At 38.9% G+C, this 20,074-nt stretch overlaps 1 protein-coding gene across 3 annotated transcripts in view; it reads left to right on the forward strand.

Annotated features, from left to right (window-relative positions):
• TLN2 (talin 2) overlaps positions 1–14,431 on the forward strand; it is a 157,200-nt gene extending 142,769 nt beyond the window's left edge. For all 3 annotated transcript variants that reach the window (XM_030497733.1, XM_030497732.1, XM_030497734.1), the window contains 5 exons: positions 4,470–4,595; positions 7,461–7,523; positions 7,612–7,794; positions 10,198–10,323; positions 11,292–14,431. In XM_030497733.1, coding sequence (XP_030353593.1) covers positions 4,470–4,595; positions 7,461–7,523; positions 7,612–7,794; positions 10,198–10,323; positions 11,292–11,420 — 627 coding nt within the window. In that variant the 3' untranslated portion in view covers positions 11,421–14,431. The remainder of the gene's footprint in view (positions 1–4,469; positions 4,596–7,460; positions 7,524–7,611; positions 7,795–10,197; positions 10,324–11,291) is intronic.
• Positions 14,432–20,074: the final 5,643 nt, after the last annotated feature.

Consider the following 20,074-nt stretch of genomic DNA (forward strand, 5'->3'; position numbering starts at 1 on the left):
GCTGGTGAATGTGCTCCTAAAATGCTTAGTCTGCTAGTCCCCTGCCCCATTAATACCCTGTTAATACATGTCTGTCTTCTGAGCTTTTATCTTACAAGCACTTTGAGGACTCTCCTAAGTAGGTGGTGTTACTACTCCCCATAACACAAAACCTGTTCAGTGCTCTTATTACAGTGTTCAAGGTGGGGAATGTTCTCTAAAACAATGAGATCTTTATTGTTTATAAAGCAAATTTTGGCTGGTTTATTTCCTTTAAATACAATCCTGTTTTTCCAGAGTATAGACTCTTTTTTTTTTTCTGTTTTCCATTTTGGAGGATCAGGTGTCTTGCAACACAACCACATATTCCTCCTGTTATGCAAACACGCCATTGGCTTTAAAATAACACCCACCCCCACCCCCCCAGATTAGTAGTTTTATAAGAAGGAAACCATTTTTTCCTTATAACAACTACGTGCTTCACTACTACTGGGAAAAGAACACTTTTAAGGAAAAAGGTGTGGTAGATGAGGTACAACAGCAGAGAGCATTGCTGTACCTACCCTAGTCTGTTGGTATGCTCTTCATGCTTCTGCGCAGGCTTATGCCTTCAAACACAAGTGTCTTTAGTAGTCAATAAGAGCTCCCTGCTGTTAGCTTTCAGCAGTTTGTCCTTTTTTTTTTTCCCAAGATGAATCAAACCTGGATGCCTTTTTCTGCAGGACTCTGTGTGATATGTTTGATATATTAGGTTGTTATTTAATCCAACTATATATCAAACATATTCCTACAGTGTCCTGCCCTGTCTCCGGGGGTTTTAACATAGTAGAAGGCAATATAAAGGAGTACATTCACTCACAAGCAGGTTTAGAAGACTTCCTGCAGACTCCTAATCTAATCTGATTTAAAATATATACATGAAGGGCTCCTTTATCAGTGCAGTTGCTCTTGGAGGGGCTTTTAAACTGTGTAGGGCCTTTTATGACAGTGAGCAGCAGTTGTTCCAAGGACTGACTTTCCTGAAATGGTTATTGTGTTTTCCATGGCTCAGTGCAGTAACTTACCCATATTGGTTTTCTCTTACGAAACAGAAGATGAGATCTGCTTCAAAATAAAATGGTTTATCTTTTGTGATTTTTTTCTATTATTTAGTAGTGAGATTGGGAGCTTATCTGTTCTCCTATTAACCCTGACTTGATTTATGCTGCCCCTGATAATGGAGATGCTATAGAAAACTGGTGAAAATACAGTACAAAACCAACTCAAATCTCATATTTTTTTAATGGTGCAGTCAACATTTTCAGGCTGTTTCATGCTACAGACTATAGCTAGCATAATAATTTTGTTTGTCTGTTCTGGTGACTTCATTTTCTGATCCATTTATACCCGTACTTAGTCAATAACAGCTTATTAGTTTAAGCTTGTAGGAAATGAGATGCTGATCTTCATAGGGGCTACTTGAGGAAGGAGAAACTTGTCTTATTGATCTGGTTTTCTATGGAAACCCAAGTACCCCTCTCAATTAACTGAAATCCTACAAGGTGAAATTTTCTGCCATGTATCACAGTATCATTCCTAACTTTGTTCGTAAAGGCTGTGAATTGACACATGTTGAGGACACTGTTGATGAGTGTGAACTTCAGAGAGTTCAGGAACACACTCTTTAGTAATGGGAGTGGGTAGAAGGATTACTTCTCTTGTAGGACGTTTTGCTCAGTCTTGGACTGCTGCATGTCCTGTTGCTGAGGAGTGCTTTTTGGAGAGTACAGACAAGGTAAACATACCCACAGCACTGTCCAAGCATCCTGCCAACTTCCCTGTTTCACACATGAGGATTCAACACTTAGATGTTGTATCCGAGAATGCTGATGGGAAGACTGTGGGGAAGGACTAGAAAATAGGGACTTATTAGAAAAGATGGAAACCCAAGAGAAGTTCCACAGCCTGAGTGCTGTGCAAGACTGCTTCCAAAATAAATTCTCCACAGAAGAGATCAACTGTCAATAGAACGCACACACACAACCCGAAATAAAAGAAATTGTGAGATGACAGGAAATGTGGGATTTGGAAGTTTGAGAAACTCGGGCTGTAGTTTCTTCTCTCTTTGCTCCCAGATTTCAATATAATTGGGAAAAAAATCATTTGGTACACAGGGAACAAAAAATAATCTCTTTCCTAATGAGATACTGAGGTTTATCTATTTGTTTTCCTGCTGAGCTTTACCTGCTGCTCCCTGGTGGAAGTTAATCCAGCAATTTTACAACAGCATTCTCAGTAATGCAAGATTTGATTTCTCTGCATTCCCTTTGAAAGTAGTAATTTTTGCTTAGCGCTTGTGTGCAATAATTAGTCTGCTCACTTGTCTGAACTGAGTTCCGGCAATAACTTTCCTTCAGCTCTTTTTGGTGGCTGTTTTGTCACAAATTGGGCACATACCTGGCTGTCTCATAGATCACAGCATGGCTGTGAGCATTTTGTTAAACTGGACAAAAGAATGACACCTCCTTTATGATAAGGAAGCAGATACTGAAATGCTCACTCACTTAAGTTTGAATTTCTGACAGTGCTGACCTGTAAAGAATAATACACATCATATATTTTGGTGTGTTTAACAGTCTGTTAAAAGTAAAAGTGCAGTAGCAGTCTGTTAAATACACTATGGTCACATGGTGCTTTTGCTGGTATTTCAGTTTATGTCTTTAGTCAACTTAAAGCCAAGCTAACAACACATCTATTTTAATAATGAAAAGAAATCTGATTGTGACTATACTGAATTACAGTTAGTCACTTTGGTTTTGTGATGTCGTGATTGAAATAAGAGTTTTATAAATAAGACTTGATGTTCGTTGCATAAATTCAGGACCAATGTGGTTACCACTTAGGTATAATAATGGTTGTGATGTAACATTGCAAGCATTGCCAAAAATTCATGTGGAACATGACTTGTGCACTTAAAGCAATTTCTTACACTCTTTTTACAAAGACATATGTTTCAGTTGACGAGATGAACCCAATAGCAGCGCAAGACAAATGCTTTTTCTTGAATTAGGTGGGTTTTTCTAAAGGACAAGAACATCTTTAAAGTGCCAAACAACTTCACCTACACAGCAGTTTTTATTTTCAGATCACTCGGTTTTTCTGGTGTCTGTGGATGCTGCAGTTTCATCTCCTGGACTTTTAGTTATGTGGCAGTTATGTGAAGTGTGGTAGGACTGAGCGCTGCTTGATGTGCCATTTTGTAACAATTTATAATTACTTATCATTATCTTTTATTATTTTATAATTGACTACTATTTCATCAGATTGTAGTAACAGGAGAACTAAGCCTCACTTAAACTATGATGGATGCACTTAGACTTGCAAATGAAGTGTCCAGTTTTCTGGACACTTGACTGGTGTTCTTAAAGTTAGTTATTCGGCACAAGAATGCTGTGGTTGCATAAGTTGGAATTTACCTGTATTTCAGAAACCTCATCTCTCACAAGGTAGTCTGTTCTGGTATTGTATCCACTAGCCCTACAGCCCTACTCATCATAGTGCATTGGATTCGGGTAGCCTTGCAATTTGATCACAAACAAATTACATTCTGTTGGTTTATTCTGTACAAAAAACAAACAGAATATGTGGCCCAGGCCTGGTTCTGTTTACAATAACAGTAACCATCTGTCTCTATCTCTTTGGTTAACTGTTTGAAGCTAGTAAGCATGCTTAAATGGATGAGTGTTCTCAGTATTTGTTTAAGTGATTAGGAAGTTGGAGAAGTTGTTTAATGGAACAACAGATTTGCATTTTAAATAGTAAGAAACCTAATTAGGAACAGACGATGTCTAGTTGCACATGTTTGTTGAAAGACACATTTGGATGACTTAAGTGTTCCAGACAGACCTTTGGAACTTCCTATCTCCAAGATGACTAAACTGGACTGCTTCACAATGCTGCTTTCTGTGGAATGACAGCTCTTACTAAAAGCTGTTAACTCTATGGCTTGCTTGGCATCTACTTTACATTTCTTAGTACAGGTGAATGAGACAATATACATTTCTTGCTGCTCTTTTTTATTGCTTGAAGTCTTGAACTATTTCGAAAATGCTCTACTTACTTGAGCAATCCTGAAAGCCAGTATGATAGCACTACAGAGATCTTCATACGGAAACCCAAGAATTTCTTTTCAGACCTGGACTTTTCTGAATGTAGTTTTGAGTAGCCCTAGTGGAGATCATGTGTTAGAAAGCTGAAGGTAATTCTTTAAGTATCTCGCCCGATTTCATGTGTGAGCAGCCACAAGGGCAGCCTAATACTTCAATTCACTTATGTTGACTCTCAGCTTTAGTCCACAGGAAATTCCTTTGCAGAAAATCATGTTCTGGGTCTTGGTGAATTTACTGATGTGTTTCAAAATCATCTTGCTTCACTTTGTATATGTCCTCAATCTTGAAAATACAGGTGCTTTCAGGTGAATAATGTGTGACATTGTTTTTTCTTGGTTGTAGCAAGCAGATGAGACTCTGGATTTTGAAGAACAGATCTTGGAAGCAGCTAAATCCATTGCGGCTGCTACCAGCGCCCTTGTGAAGTCAGCTTCAGCAGCCCAGAGAGAACTGGTGGCACAGGGAAAGGTGGGTAAACAGGACAAGCAGCAACAGTGGTGGGTGATAGGGAAAGTATCAAAATTGAATCTAGTCTCTTAACTCCTCTCTGTTAAAACACTAAGAAAAGACTTGGGAATGACTAATGAAAATGTCAATATTTTTATTGCTCATCACAATGCATGGCCCAGGCTTGGTTCCATTTAGGGAAAACACAATTATGTTTGTTTAAACCTTGCAAGTGTAATCAAGTGTTTGGCTTTTCAGCTCTTTCTGCTGTGGGGAGGTTTTGTGTTTGTGGGTTTGTTTTTTTCATTTTCTGAAGATCTGTCATTCAAGCTGGTAGTGTACAGTCCCACAAGACTGCTTGGGGATCCAAAACCACGTGTCACCGTATACAATACCACTCTGGACCAGAATAGAAAGGGTCTCACTAATTGTGTCCTGGGTGGTTTGTTGTCTGATTCAGTGAGAACACAGGCCTGTGTGCAAATGCAGTACATTTAAGTGGATGTGCTTGTTATTGTTGTTGGGACCAATGGAAAGAGTGCTTATAACACGTCATCCTTTTGGTCTGGTCAGGATTGAGAGCTTTGTGATTCATTTCCTATCCATCACTCTGTTTTTTCCCAGTTAATATACTTTGAAATTTAGAATCTGAATAACAAACATACATATTACCTGTGAGAACAATTTGTTCTAGGATCATTGTTGTTGTATAGTTATGATTTCCAGTTTCATCCACTTCTTTGTTCCAAGCAGACTGTATCATGGATCCTGTCACAAAAGTGCAATGCTCTCTACTTCAGCTAGAATTCCTGGGGAGCTTGTGCTGTTAGTTCCAGCAGAAAAACAGAGCACGTGTTTCAGAACAATAGTGATGTAACTGTGTGAAAAGACCCACCATAAGCTGTAGCTATGGAACTTATCAGTAATGCATAAACCAAGATATTATTAATGCCATTGAAATCTGACTATGGAGACAGCCCAAAAATTAAACTTTTTACTTACCTGCTTTGCTTAGTTTATTGTGCAGTCTCCATTTATGTGGTAAGACCTGTTCTTACTTAGTTTCATGATGACATGCAGCTTGCTTTACTTTCCTCACCACCATCACTGTAAAGTGATACAGAATAATAGAGAATGTACCTGGTACCAGCCCTGAATCTCCTGCAGGTTTTGGCTTCTTTGCTCCCCCAGATACATTTCTATTTGTGTCTTTCAGATTGAGGCTAACGACACTTGCATCCTATTCCATCCAAGTTCAGATAGTTGCTAAAACCACTGTAATCTGTTTAAGGAAAGCTGTAGCTTGCTGTTCTAATAGAAGCACACCTGTCAAATATAGTGCCCAAGTAGCAGATCTGTTCAGCCTACTTTTCTGGATTTAGCTGATTTGCTTTATCCATCTCTCTTTCACAGTAACTTGTCGAAAGATCGGGAATTTTTCTAGCAAATGGCTTTAACTGATAGTTTCTTGCCTGCCTGAAGGATATGAAAATAATACTGTGGTCTTTAAAGGAAGAAATTAATCCCAACCAAAATCAAAATATAATGAAACATCAAACTTCAGAATTGTTTGTGGCACGTCCTCTTATTATGATACTTCTCACCAACAAATAAAGCCATTAAGATACTTTTGAAATAATGAAATCCTAACTCATTTTTCTTCTGTCTTTACTGATTGCTAGTGCTTAGGTAATTGTCAGTATGGGGGATCCTCTGACTGCGGTGGTAACCTGTACCTCCAGGCCTGCCAGAAGTATAGGTAGTACTAACAACACTGGCCAAACTCGTGTCCATAGTGAATGGCTCCAACCTTCCTGGTGGGAAGATTTTGTAACTGATATTGTGGGAAATGTTTTGCTTTTGTAAGAAACCTTCTAAGGTGTGTTGTATGGACTCCTCCCAGAAGAGTATAGCTGGCCTGTAGGCAGGAAGACCGAGTTTGATCTGCTCCACATCCATCGCTTCAGTGCCAAACAGCAAATGGTACTAGTGAGCACGCTTATTCTGATAACTAACTATTCCTCACTGACCTTTTCAATTTGATATGCAGTGTCACCATAGCTATGAGCATAAACCTTCTGTTTATACTGATGCTACACATAAGGATTCAATTCCAATCCTTGGGATCCTCATTATGTACAAATCCCTGTTTCCCTTTTCTTAAAAATACAAGAAGTTTCTGGACCCTGTTTACATTTCCCACCTTCCAGCTCCTCTCCTAAAACCTCCCAGCCCCAGGCAGCTGGGAGTGGGGGGCTGGCAACCAACTGTGTGTAGAATATTGTTTCATTACTTTCATCTAACGTGGGAAGAAAACAACTCCTTGTTGTTGCCTGTACTGCTGATGTCAAGAACACTTCAGTGGATTAGCCATTCAGAAAAACAGGCTGCTTTCCTCAAATGCCATTATTAGGCACAATGGTAGTTGGGGGGCTTCCCTGTGGAGCTTTCTGGTTTGTATATTCTCATAGTGCCAGAATCAGTAGAGACTGAGGAATGATGTAAATCTGAATGATGTAAATCCAAATGTGTTGTGGAGACAGAAATAAATTCTTCTAAAGGCCAGGAGATTAGGATCTACTGCTATTGTTGCTTAGGCCAAAGTCTCAGCTGCAACAGCCATTACTCTGGGACTTCTGTGCATGTTCCAAGGATGGGGCAATTCAAGCAGCATAGCAAGCTGGCACTACACGAGCAGGCAGATGTGTGCTGGAAGCACACTTACTCTGACAACTAACTTTCAGTTGGATTTTCTGCTCCTGTATGTGCTGGGTGCAGTCACAGTGCAGGTGTTTCCTTTTTTCATGGATTACTGTTTGTCTAAATCTGAGACAAAGCAATCGTATGGTCTGTTTCATTGTAAGATATCTATGAACTGTTTTTCAGGTTGGAGCAATCCCTGCAAACGCAGCCGATGATGGACAGTGGTCTCAGGGACTTATTTCCGCTGTGAGTAACTCTTAAGGAAAACTAGCACCATCTCTGAAGAACTAATATCCTGTGAGAATTATAGTGACTTTTTTTTGCTGTCTCCTAGGCCCGAATGGTGGCAGCTGCAACTAGCAATCTCTGTGAAGCAGCTAATGCCTCAGTACAAGGCCATGCTAGTGAGGAGAAGCTCATCTCATCTGCCAAACAAGTGGCAGCTTCTACAGCCCAGTTGCTCGTGGCTTGCAAAGTGAAGGCTGATCATGACTCGGAAGCCATGAGGAGGCTGCAGGTACTTATATTCGTTATTACTGAAAACCCATAGCAGTGCAATGTAAATACTGTTCCAGCACTGTATGAACAAACCCCAGGTTTTAGGAATAGTTTATTGAATTTTCAGCACTCTGTTCATTTTTTCTTCCTTGTGGGATTCTGGGGCACTTTCATTCATCAAGGCTGAAGTGATTGTGCATTTGTCATTATTCAGGTGTAGCTTCAGCTCACTTTACTGCTTGTTTTGGTCTTCATTTTTACAAGACTCTGAGAGATGCAGATGTTGACTGGCCTGTGCCAAGCCCTGGTTTAGGTGCAGTATTGATAGATTCATATTCATGGTAAGCCACAGGAATACCTGAGCTGAGAATGTTTACTACGTTTTTTATAACAACTGAGTGCAGTTGGCTTCTCTGCAATTGTTCTGCTTTCAGTTAGACTCCCAGTAAGCCTGCAGACAGGTAAGCACTCTTCACTGGGTTGCACATGAGTATCCTCCTGACCTCTCCCAAGATTATGCGTATGTTCCACAAAGTACTTGCCTAAGCACCAGCCTGCGTTGTGGTCAGTTTTCCTTTGTTTCAAGGAGTCAAGAGACAGCAACTCTGGATAGAACATTTCTAAAATGGAGGATCAGTGTCAAACTAAAACAGGAGCAGAAGCTGGTGCAATGTCTCAAATAAAGTCTGGTTTAACTTTTTTACATGAAACTGGTTCCCTTTTACATTAAACATCTATTTCATGCTCAGCTTCTCTGAACTGTTACTGAATTAACACTGTGTTATGATGGATAAAATAGAACATCTCCAGAAGTTTTGTTGAAGGGTGTTCATTTTAAAAATGGCTGCAGCCTTCTCTGGCATCCTGTCCTGCAGGCTCAGCCTGGGACCTAAGAACTGTTCCACCTCCTTTTTTCAAACTGTCGACATGGAGTATCTTTGACAGTGATATTTGCCCTTTTTCTCTTATTTGCACAGATGCTTCTAATGGACACTCAATATAACAGTTCATGTGTGGATAGGTAGAATCAAGTCCAACAGAAATATGTATGACTTTAATCTGTCTGAGGAAGAAGAATTGATGTCATCATTTTTTCAAAGTAGAGAAATGGGTTAAATATTTAGGAGTTAAAAAACCAGACATATGAGGGTGTGAAAATCTGTTTCTACAGAAAACAGTTCTATAACATGTCAATGTTATAGAATCATAGATTAGTTTGGATTGGAAGGGACCTTCAAAGGTCATTTAGTCCAACCCCCTACAATGAGCTACATCTTCATCTCTAGGGATGAGATGGTTTTAGTGCTTTCTAGAGGATTCAGAGAGACTGATTTTGTCAAGGGTCTGTATCAGTAACTGGCAGATATTTCTGACTATAATGCAACCTGCACTTTAATATCCAAATGCCAGGATGGGCCTGAAGGAATTTTAAATGCAGAACAACCAGTAGAAACAGGAACAAAATCAAGTACTAGAGACTGTTTTCTCAGCTCTGTCAGAAAACTCAGGGTACTAAGTCACTCAGGCAAATATTGTTAAATAGACATCAAATGTGAAAAGTTGGAAGGAAATGTGAAAAGGAAACAAGCCCAAGCACATATCGAAACTGAACTGGGCCATCTTACCAAGCTTCCTATTAGTATCAAAGTGAATAATGAAGGGAAAAGCAGTTTGCACTTGGAGATTATGTCCTTTATCATAGCAAAACCAGTGAGTTGATGTCTACTAAATACTTTTACTGGTGTATTTGCTAAAACTACTGAGGCTTTTCAGCTGACTTTGTCCCCAGCACAAATGCTTTCATATAGCTTTAATCAATAGGTAGGTGTAGGAGTTTGAGTGTATTAGTTTTCTGCTTCCTACCCTACAAACACCTGGAAGCTTTGGGAGAAGACATTTGAACTACATTTTCCATGTATGCTTACTTGGAATGCACTAAGCCTGTTCCGAAACTTAATGAAACAAATGGAAATGTTTCCATTCCCTTTGGATGAGCTCCAGTCCGAGCAGGGCAAATTTCAAGTAATTTGTCTTTGGGTCATTTCAGGTGGGAAGAGAGTTAAGTTGAAAGGGAGATGAAGCTGGAAATGTGGAATAGGACTGCGGGGAGGTGGGGGACAGAAGAAAAAGAAAAAACATCAGTGTTGAGCATAACAACTTGTGATTTCATCTCCTGTTTTATTGCAAACTGTAGGGAAAAAAAAAATCTTGCTTATGCCTTTCCCAACTTGCAGCTGTTTAAATAAAGGAATTGTATTCCTCTCTGTACCGTTGATTTTGAAAGATTCATTCGCTTTTCATTGCGAGAAACAAAGCACATTTTTCTTGTGTAGTCAAGCAAAGATGTTTTTCGTTTTGATGCTCAAATGAATCCATGTTACTTATACATTTTTATGCTAACTTTCTTTTGTCTTTTTCAAAGGCTGCAGGAAACGCTGTCAAGCGAGCATCAGACAATCTGGTCAGGGCAGCCCAAAAAGCAGCATTTGGGAAAGCAGAGGATGACGATGTTGTGGTCAAAACAAAGTTTGTGGGTGGCATTGCTCAGGTTGGTACAATCATCCAAGAAGTAAAGCAGACAAAAACTGTCATAGAAATGTAGCATAGTGTTACAGTGTCCATCTGCTGCATTGCAGGCTGGACAGATGTATGTAGAAATCTGTGGTAAATTACATGATGCCTCATGGTTAGGTAACCATTGACATAACAGCAAAGTGATATGCTGCAAGATGTCTAACACTTCTTCACTGAGCATTTATTGTAATAGCAGTTACTGTTGTCCAGTATCTTTTATTTTGTTCTGATGAAGTTAGTAGTTCTTTTCAAATTTCTCTTATGTACTTTAAATATTCCTAAATCTTAATGGAACACTAGTTTTGTATGTATATAGTCAAAGAAATATATATAGAGAGAATAAGAACGTGTGACATTCCATTACTGTGACCATAATAAATATGGGGAAATAATAACAATATTTTAAAATAGTTTCCAAGGCTTTGAGATTTTACCAACTTGTGGATACTGTTGTGAATGAGGAACACCATCTCTTGTGGTCACTACTTAAAAGATACTGAAATGTATCATTTCTGCATGTCTGTAGTACTGTTGGTTTTCCTTTGGCATTTTGAGAAGCAGGAAAATACTGTGGACACCTGCAGTAATGAGTGCTCAATTTTACTGTCACTCAAACATTATGTTAGGACATGGTGCTTATCCTACATGTGTGAACCCCAGACCACCATGAGCACTGTAAAATCCATCATGGGTGTATGGTAAAACTATGCTCGTAGATTCTTTTTTTAGTCCTCTTTAAGGAACAAGTGGGAATACGATCCTGTTCTTGATGGCCTACTCCTGGATGCTGGAAAAATTTGAGCAATTCCTGCTGAAGTCATTGAAATTTGGTGCTTCTCTGGAGAATGGTCAAGGCCTGCCTGTGACTGATGTCACAGAGAAAGGAATCTTGTTTTACAGATAGTACTCCTTGCTCTCATAATGTATGCTTGTGTTTTCTAGATCATTGCAGCCCAGGAAGAAATGCTGAAGAAGGAAAGAGAGCTGGAAGAGGCAAGGAAAAAGCTGGCCCAGATTCGCCAACAGCAATACAAATTTCTACCCACAGAGCTGAGAGAAGATGAGGGTTAAACCTGCTGAGATCTTCTTCCTTCCTTTTTTTTTTTCCCTTTCCTTTTTTCTTCCTTTTTTTTTTCCTTTTCTTTTCTTTTGAAGAAATAAGCTAAAGGGGGACAGTACAGTGAGAACTGCTCTGACAACATTCTGGTATGCCAAGCACTTACCTAAATAAACTGCCTGTCATAGCTTTGGATGAGCAGAGGGCAATAAACACTTGTTCTTTCTCATCGGGGCAGCTGAGGTGCATGATGATCAAATAATGGTACAGTGTTAGGTTCATCGTTCCTGTTCCTTCCTTGACTTATATCTCAGGAGAGAATGTTTCACTTTTTACTAAAGATGCTAAGTCAGTATTACTGTCACTTTCCTGATGCTTGAGGTATTTATCGTTCCTTGACTTGTTATAAAACATTCATCTTATTAACAGGAAAACAGTCAAGAAGTATTTCATATGATAAATATTACACGAGCTGGTGGTTCTCCCCCAACTACTCTTGTAAAAAGAAGACCAAGACAGAGAAGGATGTATGTCTGAGTGGAGAAACACGCATGAGTGTGGCTTTGAAGATGCCTGGCCTCTTTCAGTGTTATATAGCTGGTTCACCCCAAAACTGGAGGAATTGTCTCTGCACCTGTTTGCACTAGTGGTATTATTCCTTACCTGATACCAACAAGCTTCTGCTTGTACAATATTTAGGTTTACAAAATGTGGCAATAGCCATTCTTTAAAGAGCTCGGAAAACAAAGAAATGGAAACCTTGTCACTGCCTCAATAATAGCAGGTTCATGAAAGAAAATGCTGTTTCAATTATATACCTCTAATGTGTGACTACTTTTACAGTATTATACACACATACACATGCTCTAACATTGGGCTGAATAATTTGCATTTTGCTTTTTTAATGGAAGTTACCTTGTTCGTACTGTGGGATTTCTGTTAGAATGTATGTCAGTGAAAAAAAGGGAAATGCCCAGTACAACAAAAGACTATCACAACCCTTGTTATTATTTTAATGATTTCATTTATACTTATTTTGTTTTGAAACCTGTGGGTATGGTAGGAGGAAAAAAAGTGATTTATGAGTAGACTTTTCCTGTAATATATTTTTTAAAAATCTGGACTCTAGGGACTTTGTTTTCGTAGTTGGTATTGATGAAAGGTACTCACCAAGGAATTGCAGAGAAGGAATAGCAGCAATCAGTCATCTTCAGCTGCAGAAAGGTATGGTATGCTCTCAATATCTCTGTTGTGACCTAAGCAATAGCAATATGGGTAAAGTGAGTACCACATCTTACCCTGTCAGAGAAAGAAATCACAGCAACTTTAACCAGCGAAAGGTAAACTGCTTGACTAACTACAGAAACACCATCTCTCCTAATGACGATTTCCAGCGTGCCTCCAACTTCACTCGAGCCCTCTTAAACAGTAATGTCAAGTCTATTTAGGTCAAAGGATGTTGCCACTCCAGTCCTTCTGAAGGCTGTGCTGTCATTTAGATACCTGCCAAGTCCATTCAGCTGAGCCTGTTATGTTACATGCATACGCAACTAGTTGTCATTGTTGCAGAAATACTTGTCTTGTAGACTCAAAAGTAACCCCTTAGTGGTAGGTTTTACCAGTTTAGATAGTGCTAACTCCTCATTTAAGTTACCTGCATGAGATATGATTACCAGGAATTTTGTCACACTAGTATTAAATATATAGCAAAAAAATTACTAGAGAACTAATAAATATTAAAGTGTACAAAGATTTTTATTGTTAGAGTCTCTTCTCTGGTACTGACATATTTCAGACTCAGTAGAGTTGCTGGAGAGTCCACAATCATGAGAGGAAAGAATCGGCAAATCCCAAATGGAATCTGTCTGGCATTGACAGATGTGCTGTGGTGTGTAGGCTTGTGTGCATATGCAGACCCTTACGATCAGAGACCTGCAGTTCTGAGTTCTGTCATTTTCCACTTCAGCACAATTAGTTTGATCTTTTTCACTCGGCTCACTGTGAGCAGTGTCACAGAATCTTGATGTAAAGAATTCCTACACCAAAAAAAAAAAAAGGCTTCCTGTAAATTTTCGGGCTAAACAGGGCTAAATTGGTGTTTATTGCTTGAAGACCTAGCTAAAGACAGCTCTAGTGATAGGGAGTTTCTGCTACTGTTGCGAGGCCAAGCTTCTGTGCAGCTTATGGCTCTTTTTTTATTACCTGACACTCCCATCTCAGAAAGATCTGCCATACGGATTTGCTACTGCTCCCCTTTTAACCTATGTTTAGCCTATTATTTGGTGTCATTAAAGCATGAAGAAAGATGATGCTGTCCTTAGCACCATGCCAGTATTTTATTATAGGTATAATACTGTTGTAATATATTTTGATTGGGTTGATATTTGTGAGCTTGAAAGAAGCCAAAAGCCTGGTCAAATGCAACTATGTATGGAAATTGTATAGCTAGAAAACTTTATCAGTATGTAGGAGGAAAGAGCATGCTCAGACTGTGTTCCAAATAAGCTTTTGGGGAAGTCCATTTTAGCACAGTTACTTTGAGACCTCTCTATTTCTGATTTAATGCCCCCTCTTATTTTTACAGAAAGCCACTGTTCTTTTTTCTCCTCAGCTGTGAGCTCCATAGAGGAACCATGGTCAGATGAGTAGCTGAGCTGAACAACTGAAGTATTTTTTTACTCTGAATTTTGGGTCTTTGTTTGAGAAACATGAAGAGAATATAAGCTCATGTAAAGTCTTTCTATTTCAACTTTTTTCTTGCTGTTATAATTTGCAGTATCACTGAAGTCCACACGTGAACGTCTGTGGAGTTTGGAACTAGTCCATGCGTTTATTTGGCATGGAGAATTGCAGTAGGAAGTTACAAATTGGAGTACAGGCTGGAAGCTAAGTAATAAGAAGGACAGATGTTTACTTTGTTCTGTTAACTTGTGAAATGGCAAACAAGCTCTGTTGTATCTCACCCTTCTTCATGTGGAATTCACTTTAAGGAATTGTATGCAAATTAAAAGCAAAATGCCTCAAAGCTGTTTGTGTACAAATAGTTCGATGTTGTTTCCCCAACTGTGCAGAAAATTTGAACATTGGATCATTTTTCTACACTTCTCTATATCAGAAAGATCAAAGTGAGAAAAGTTTTAAAACAAAAATTGAAACTCCTGTTTGTCCCTTTTCCTTTGGTTTTCTGCATCGTTATTACTTAATTCCTAATGAAGGGATGAATACATAATCTAAAAACCTCCTAAATGTGAATATGTTTAGCTCGTGAGCACGTTTTTGCTTTTCATCAGTCCGAACTGGTAAAAAGTTTTGTCCTTATGTGACTGCATCATGATTAATAGAGAGTTATCTGCCCATCACTGTCATGATTCCTGAAACCTGCTTTTCCATATTCACAGTGGTATATATTAAACATGTTGTGGTTGTTCATGTTAATGGAACAACACATTTTTGTGGCACAAAGTTTATGATACCAAATGCAGAGACTGGTCGTGTGAGTTACAAGTCTTAGAACTTCCTGGGTCGCCTGACCATAGCACCTGCAGTGGAGTTGGATAGATGAGTTTGGAGGCAGACAGATGCACTGACTAGATCCAGCTCATGAGTTACTCTTCATTTAATGTGCCCTTGGGCACAGGGCATCATTCAGTGGAGAGCAATGCAGAGATCCTTGAGTGAATGTTGCTGAAGTGCATGCTGCACTGGTTAGTCACACGGGTGTTCTTAAGCCCAAGAAGCAACATCCCTCCCTACTCCTTCATCACAGCGTCAAAATGATATACTCATGACAGTTCATATCTCACATCATGATTCATTTTGCTTAAACATTATTATCTATCATTTATTGAGCTACAGATAAGTGCCATTTTGTCACTTTAAAAACGTGTTTTATAGATAAGAAAGCCATAGAGGCTTCTGTTTTCTCTCAAATTAGCACACTTTGTTGCAGCGGAAGAACCTTCTGCTCAGGCCAGTTTTGTAATTCTGTGCTGGAGTTTCTAGGGTTGAACTCTCACTTTAATGTCTTCCCTTCCTGTTAAAGTTTTAACCCCAAGAAAGGCACAAAGGAGTTGGCAGTCCTGCTGCCACACCATTATGTGTAGTAGTAATCTGGCCACAAAATAAATAATTTGGTTTTGTCTTCACCAACAATAAACCCTTGAAGGAATTATTCTCTCTTTCCCCCCCCCCCCGCTTGTAGGTATCTGTGGCTTGTGTTGCACTGGTGGTCATGCAAAAGATCATTTTGCTCCTTAAGCAAAGCAAGACAGAAGTTGTATCTATCTGCAGGGCAGGGAAGAGGCAGAATTCCCAGGTGACCAAGTGTTCTATTTAAAGCTCTGCAGTATAAACTAGGAATGCCTACTTTGTGATATATGTCAGTGAGCATTCAATATCCTTAAAGCACATGTTAACACACGTAAGTATATACAAAAGTCAAACACCAGTTATTCAAGGGTGCTGGATGCTTGGTGGTGTTAGGTTTTTTGGGGGATGGCTAGTTTTGGTTTTATATTTGTTACAATTTCCATTCATTCGACATTATTCCATGTCAAATATAACTCTGTGTGTGTATGTTCAGTTAGGCTACTTCAATTCTCCATATGGAATCTATGCCAGAAGTCTTGGCCCGGAGCAGTTGCACTGTAACTAGTTTTATGTTGCTGCCAGCTGGGTCTGTTCTGGCATGACTACATTTGTGTCAAAGTGGGATCTTTTTGGTGTTCTGTGTGATTATTAGGTGGATCCATCACCAGGTGTGCATATCATGGCTCTCACTATATGGTAGATTTCTTCTGTGTATTCTCCATGACAGGAACCAGATTGAAGAAGCTCCTATTTTAAGGTTGGTTGTCTGACTATTTAAATGGGAACTGTAGAGGCCTTAGGCATGTTTTAGGCTGAAATACTTTAAAAGATCTAGTAAAATCTTATAAAACAGATACTTTCAACTACTAGGGGAAAAAGCATTTGGCAAGTTTGCTCTCTTCTTATTTTCTGTGCAGCACGGTCTGAATTTGTGTTGAAAACGTTCTAGGCACTACCTTAGAGACTCTCGGGAAGATAATTCTTTGTGCTTGCACGGTAATGCCTACAGACTTGAAAACTAAACCACAATGTTTGATACGCTTGGGTCCCTTTTCACCTTATCTTACATACAAATTCCTTTGCTTTTCCCTTTCTCTTTTGTTCTGAGCATTTATTAGAGCTGGACTCTCTTCCTGAAGCATCTTTTAAGAATATATACAGTTAAGTTTTCTGTCTGTGCAAGTTGCTCAGTTATGTCTAGTGTGGCAGAGGAAATACTAGTAAGTGGGGTTTATCCATGCCTATTTTGGATAATATAAAGCTTATATAACAAACATTTTATTTCCATACTGGTTATTTTCTTAAAGTATATTTTTTTTATTTTAAAACTGGATAGTAGGGCCTGGTGACCTCTTAGCATCCTAAAATGTCCACTGCAAGGGTTTATTTTAGGTGAGGAGGGTTTCTTTTGGCGTGTTTACCCATAACTGGTGTTGCTATAAAGTCAAAATCTCTTTCTTAAAAATACACATAGAACATTAAGTTCAGAAGTTCAGAACTTTTGAAGATGAAAATTCATTCATGGTACTGAGTCAAAGTTAGCAGTTTCAGAAGCATTTTGAAGTCTGTGGAAAAGATACTGCATTAAGACAGTGAGAAAATGTTGCTGGCTATTTTCTTAATACAGTTCTTGCTCTTAAAGTGTTGAATTTATTAATACTGGTTGGAATCTGCAATCCCACCCAGATCAATGTTCAGTACTTTCTAGGCTGTTTAGTATAATCCTTGTGTTTTAGAGGAGTTGCCTGTACTATGCTTCATCTTCTCTGAATATGGTTCAAGATCAGTCATCTTTGTCACCATTTGTATTTTGTAAGGTGCAGTTGACCACATAAAAAAGTTAATACAAAATCTTCTTCCAGCATTACAGTTGGTGATCTTTGCATTCAGGTTGCATTGTATAGTCTAAGTTATTGATTAAAATATTTACTTGAACATAAGTCACTCAACTGTTGACCTGATTAAGTCTTGGAAAGACCGGTCAGATTCTGGGGCAGTGGTATATTCTAAATACGTCCTTGTACTGTCTTGTACATTTTCCAGTTTGACAATCAATACATTTCATTTTATTAAGGATGTACTGCCAGATAATAGTTTTATCAGCCTTGTTTCTGAAACAGAAAAGGTATTTTTGCCCCAGTTCACCCACTGCTGTAGCACTTACTCTATTTAAAAACAACGGAAGAAGTCCTTCGCACTCTGTCTGCAATATAGTTACCTGAACTTGACCTAAATGGGATTAAGCACATGCTTAAAGGATTTCCCAAATGACAGTGTTTCAGACAGTCAGAGAGACAATGCTCGGGCAATATGCTTTACTGCATGATACTAGTTAGAACTGCTGTCTCCATCATAACTATTCCAAGATCACCATAGTGGGTTTCAAGTATTAATAAGGATACTCTGCTCTTAGAGACCGTTTCTTCTTTGTGGTTCATGAAGCACTACAAATGAGTCACTTCTGTTTTACAGATGGCAAAATAATGTTGCAGGAAGGGAGATCATTTGTTCAAATGCACCGAGCAAATTGTACTGAATGTAGTAGCCAGTCAAGTTCCTTTGATCCAAGAACTAGATAGATGACTAGTAGCCATATGCAGGATAGGGTTAATATTTATATTCCCATCTAGTTACTGACTGGTCTGCATGTTTTGGGTTTTTTTATTAATGTTTCTGTGCTCTGTCAGTTCCAGAGAATTCCAATGCATTCGTTATTGGTAACTGTATAGCAGAGGGACTTACACAGTGATTTGTGATTAGTGCCAAGAACAACCATCCTTCACTGCCAATGCTTTAGACAAACATCCTGTCTTCCAGAGCTGAATTTAATCTGCAAGAATCTCTGCAGTGCCTTGGCTTGCCTTATGTTGTAACCACTTCTGTTAAGACACCAGCCTCTAGTGCCCTCCCAGTAAGTAAGGACTTAGCACAGCCTTTTTCTCTGAATTTTTCTACAAGAGAATTGACAACTATAATACAAAGCCCTTCCAGGTTCTTTAAATCAGCTCCTGCTTTACCAAAGCTTCCTGCAAAAGATGATGAAAATCCTGAGGCATTGAAGCCTTTAGCATGACACTTTTAGCCACAAAACCAGTATTGAGGTTTACTCAGAGATGCCTTTAGTCATCTGCAGTTACGTGAGACTTAAACATTAAGAACGCCACACTAATGAGTCCGGTCTGTCTGCAATTACTTACTCTTTGCCTTCAGCTATACAAGCATGGCTATTTTGTCTCTGCCAAATAGCCATCTTTTGTTTGCATTTTTCAACCATAAATGAGTTAAAATGACTCTGTATTTCTAAAATGCTAGCACAGTTTCTCAAGGTCCAGATTGAGGATTATGTTTAGTTCTATTTTTTCTGTGTAAATTGCCAAACAAGTGGCGTGCATGGCAAAGCTGGTGTGAAGGCTCTAGTAGCTCAAGTGCATATTAAATGCTTATACTCGAGACAATTTTTTTATCTTTTACTGAGGGGGGAAGCATGTTGCTTTACTAATAATTTAAAGATTGTTATTTCTTGCTATATGGATTTTAGTGAGTTAAAGCAATACCATCACTGTGGGAATATTTGAGTTATGACCTAAGACGGAGGCATGTTAAGAAGGAAAATGGGTATGTTCTTCAAGCCTAGACTGACCTTTTCTCTCATGAAATCATTGGAGACTTCAGCTGGATGTTAATTTCTCTTCCCTTTTTAGTTATTGGTTTTGCCTGCTTTCATTTGGTCATGGTTGGCTTTTTTCCTTGAAAGTCAGTATGTTTCAGTATGTGTGGATTTAGTCACAAATAGTGTCTATCTGTGGAGAAAACAGGGGTCTTAACACTTATTACCAACATCAGGAACAGTATCTCCTGCAAATCAAGATCAAATCCTCCAGTGGTATTTATCAACTGTCGTTGGTGCAGAACACTCGGTCCTTAAGTTCACGAAACTACAGTACAGGAACTGAATTTGTCCCCTCATATGTATGATCAATATATATAATAATCACATCATTTGAAATAGATTTGAAAATTAGTGAGTTGAAGCAACCTAGACACTGTGGGAATATCTCTGTTATGACTTCCAACAGATATGTGTTGGGAAAAAAGTTAGATAGATTCTTCAAGCCTAGACTGAACTTTTGTTTCATGACATCAGTAGTGATTTTAGCTCAATGTTTGTGTGCCAGCATAACTTAGAGCATGTTTCTTTTTGCCTCAGAAAAATGAAAGTGAGTGAGAACTTTAGTATGAACATGTTGCTGTTCTTGCTGATCTTTTCTGATCTGGGACTTTGTGTTACTGAGATTTCACGTACAAAAGGGGGGGCAGGGAATAAGAGGTCAAAAAGAAAACCACAGAATAACAGCTTCATTGGTCATTCCATTGCGCTTGGCTTTGCAGTCATTTGGTGGTGATAAGGTGGCTATTTAGGGTAATTCTCAAGCCAAACCATGTCACTGCTGTGACATGCCTGTGGTGCTTCCAGATCCTGTAGCCCAACAATTCAAGCCACAGAGAGAATTTCCTGGTTAGTTTCTTCACTGTTGAGGAGTCATCTCAGATCTCTGCCAAATCGTGGGAGTGGCTCTTT

This window comes from Strigops habroptila, chromosome 9 (assembly GCF_004027225.2).
Source record: "Strigops habroptila isolate Jane chromosome 9, bStrHab1.2.pri, whole genome shotgun sequence".
Classification (NCBI taxonomy): Eukaryota; Metazoa; Chordata; class Aves; order Psittaciformes; family Psittacidae; genus Strigops; species Strigops habroptila.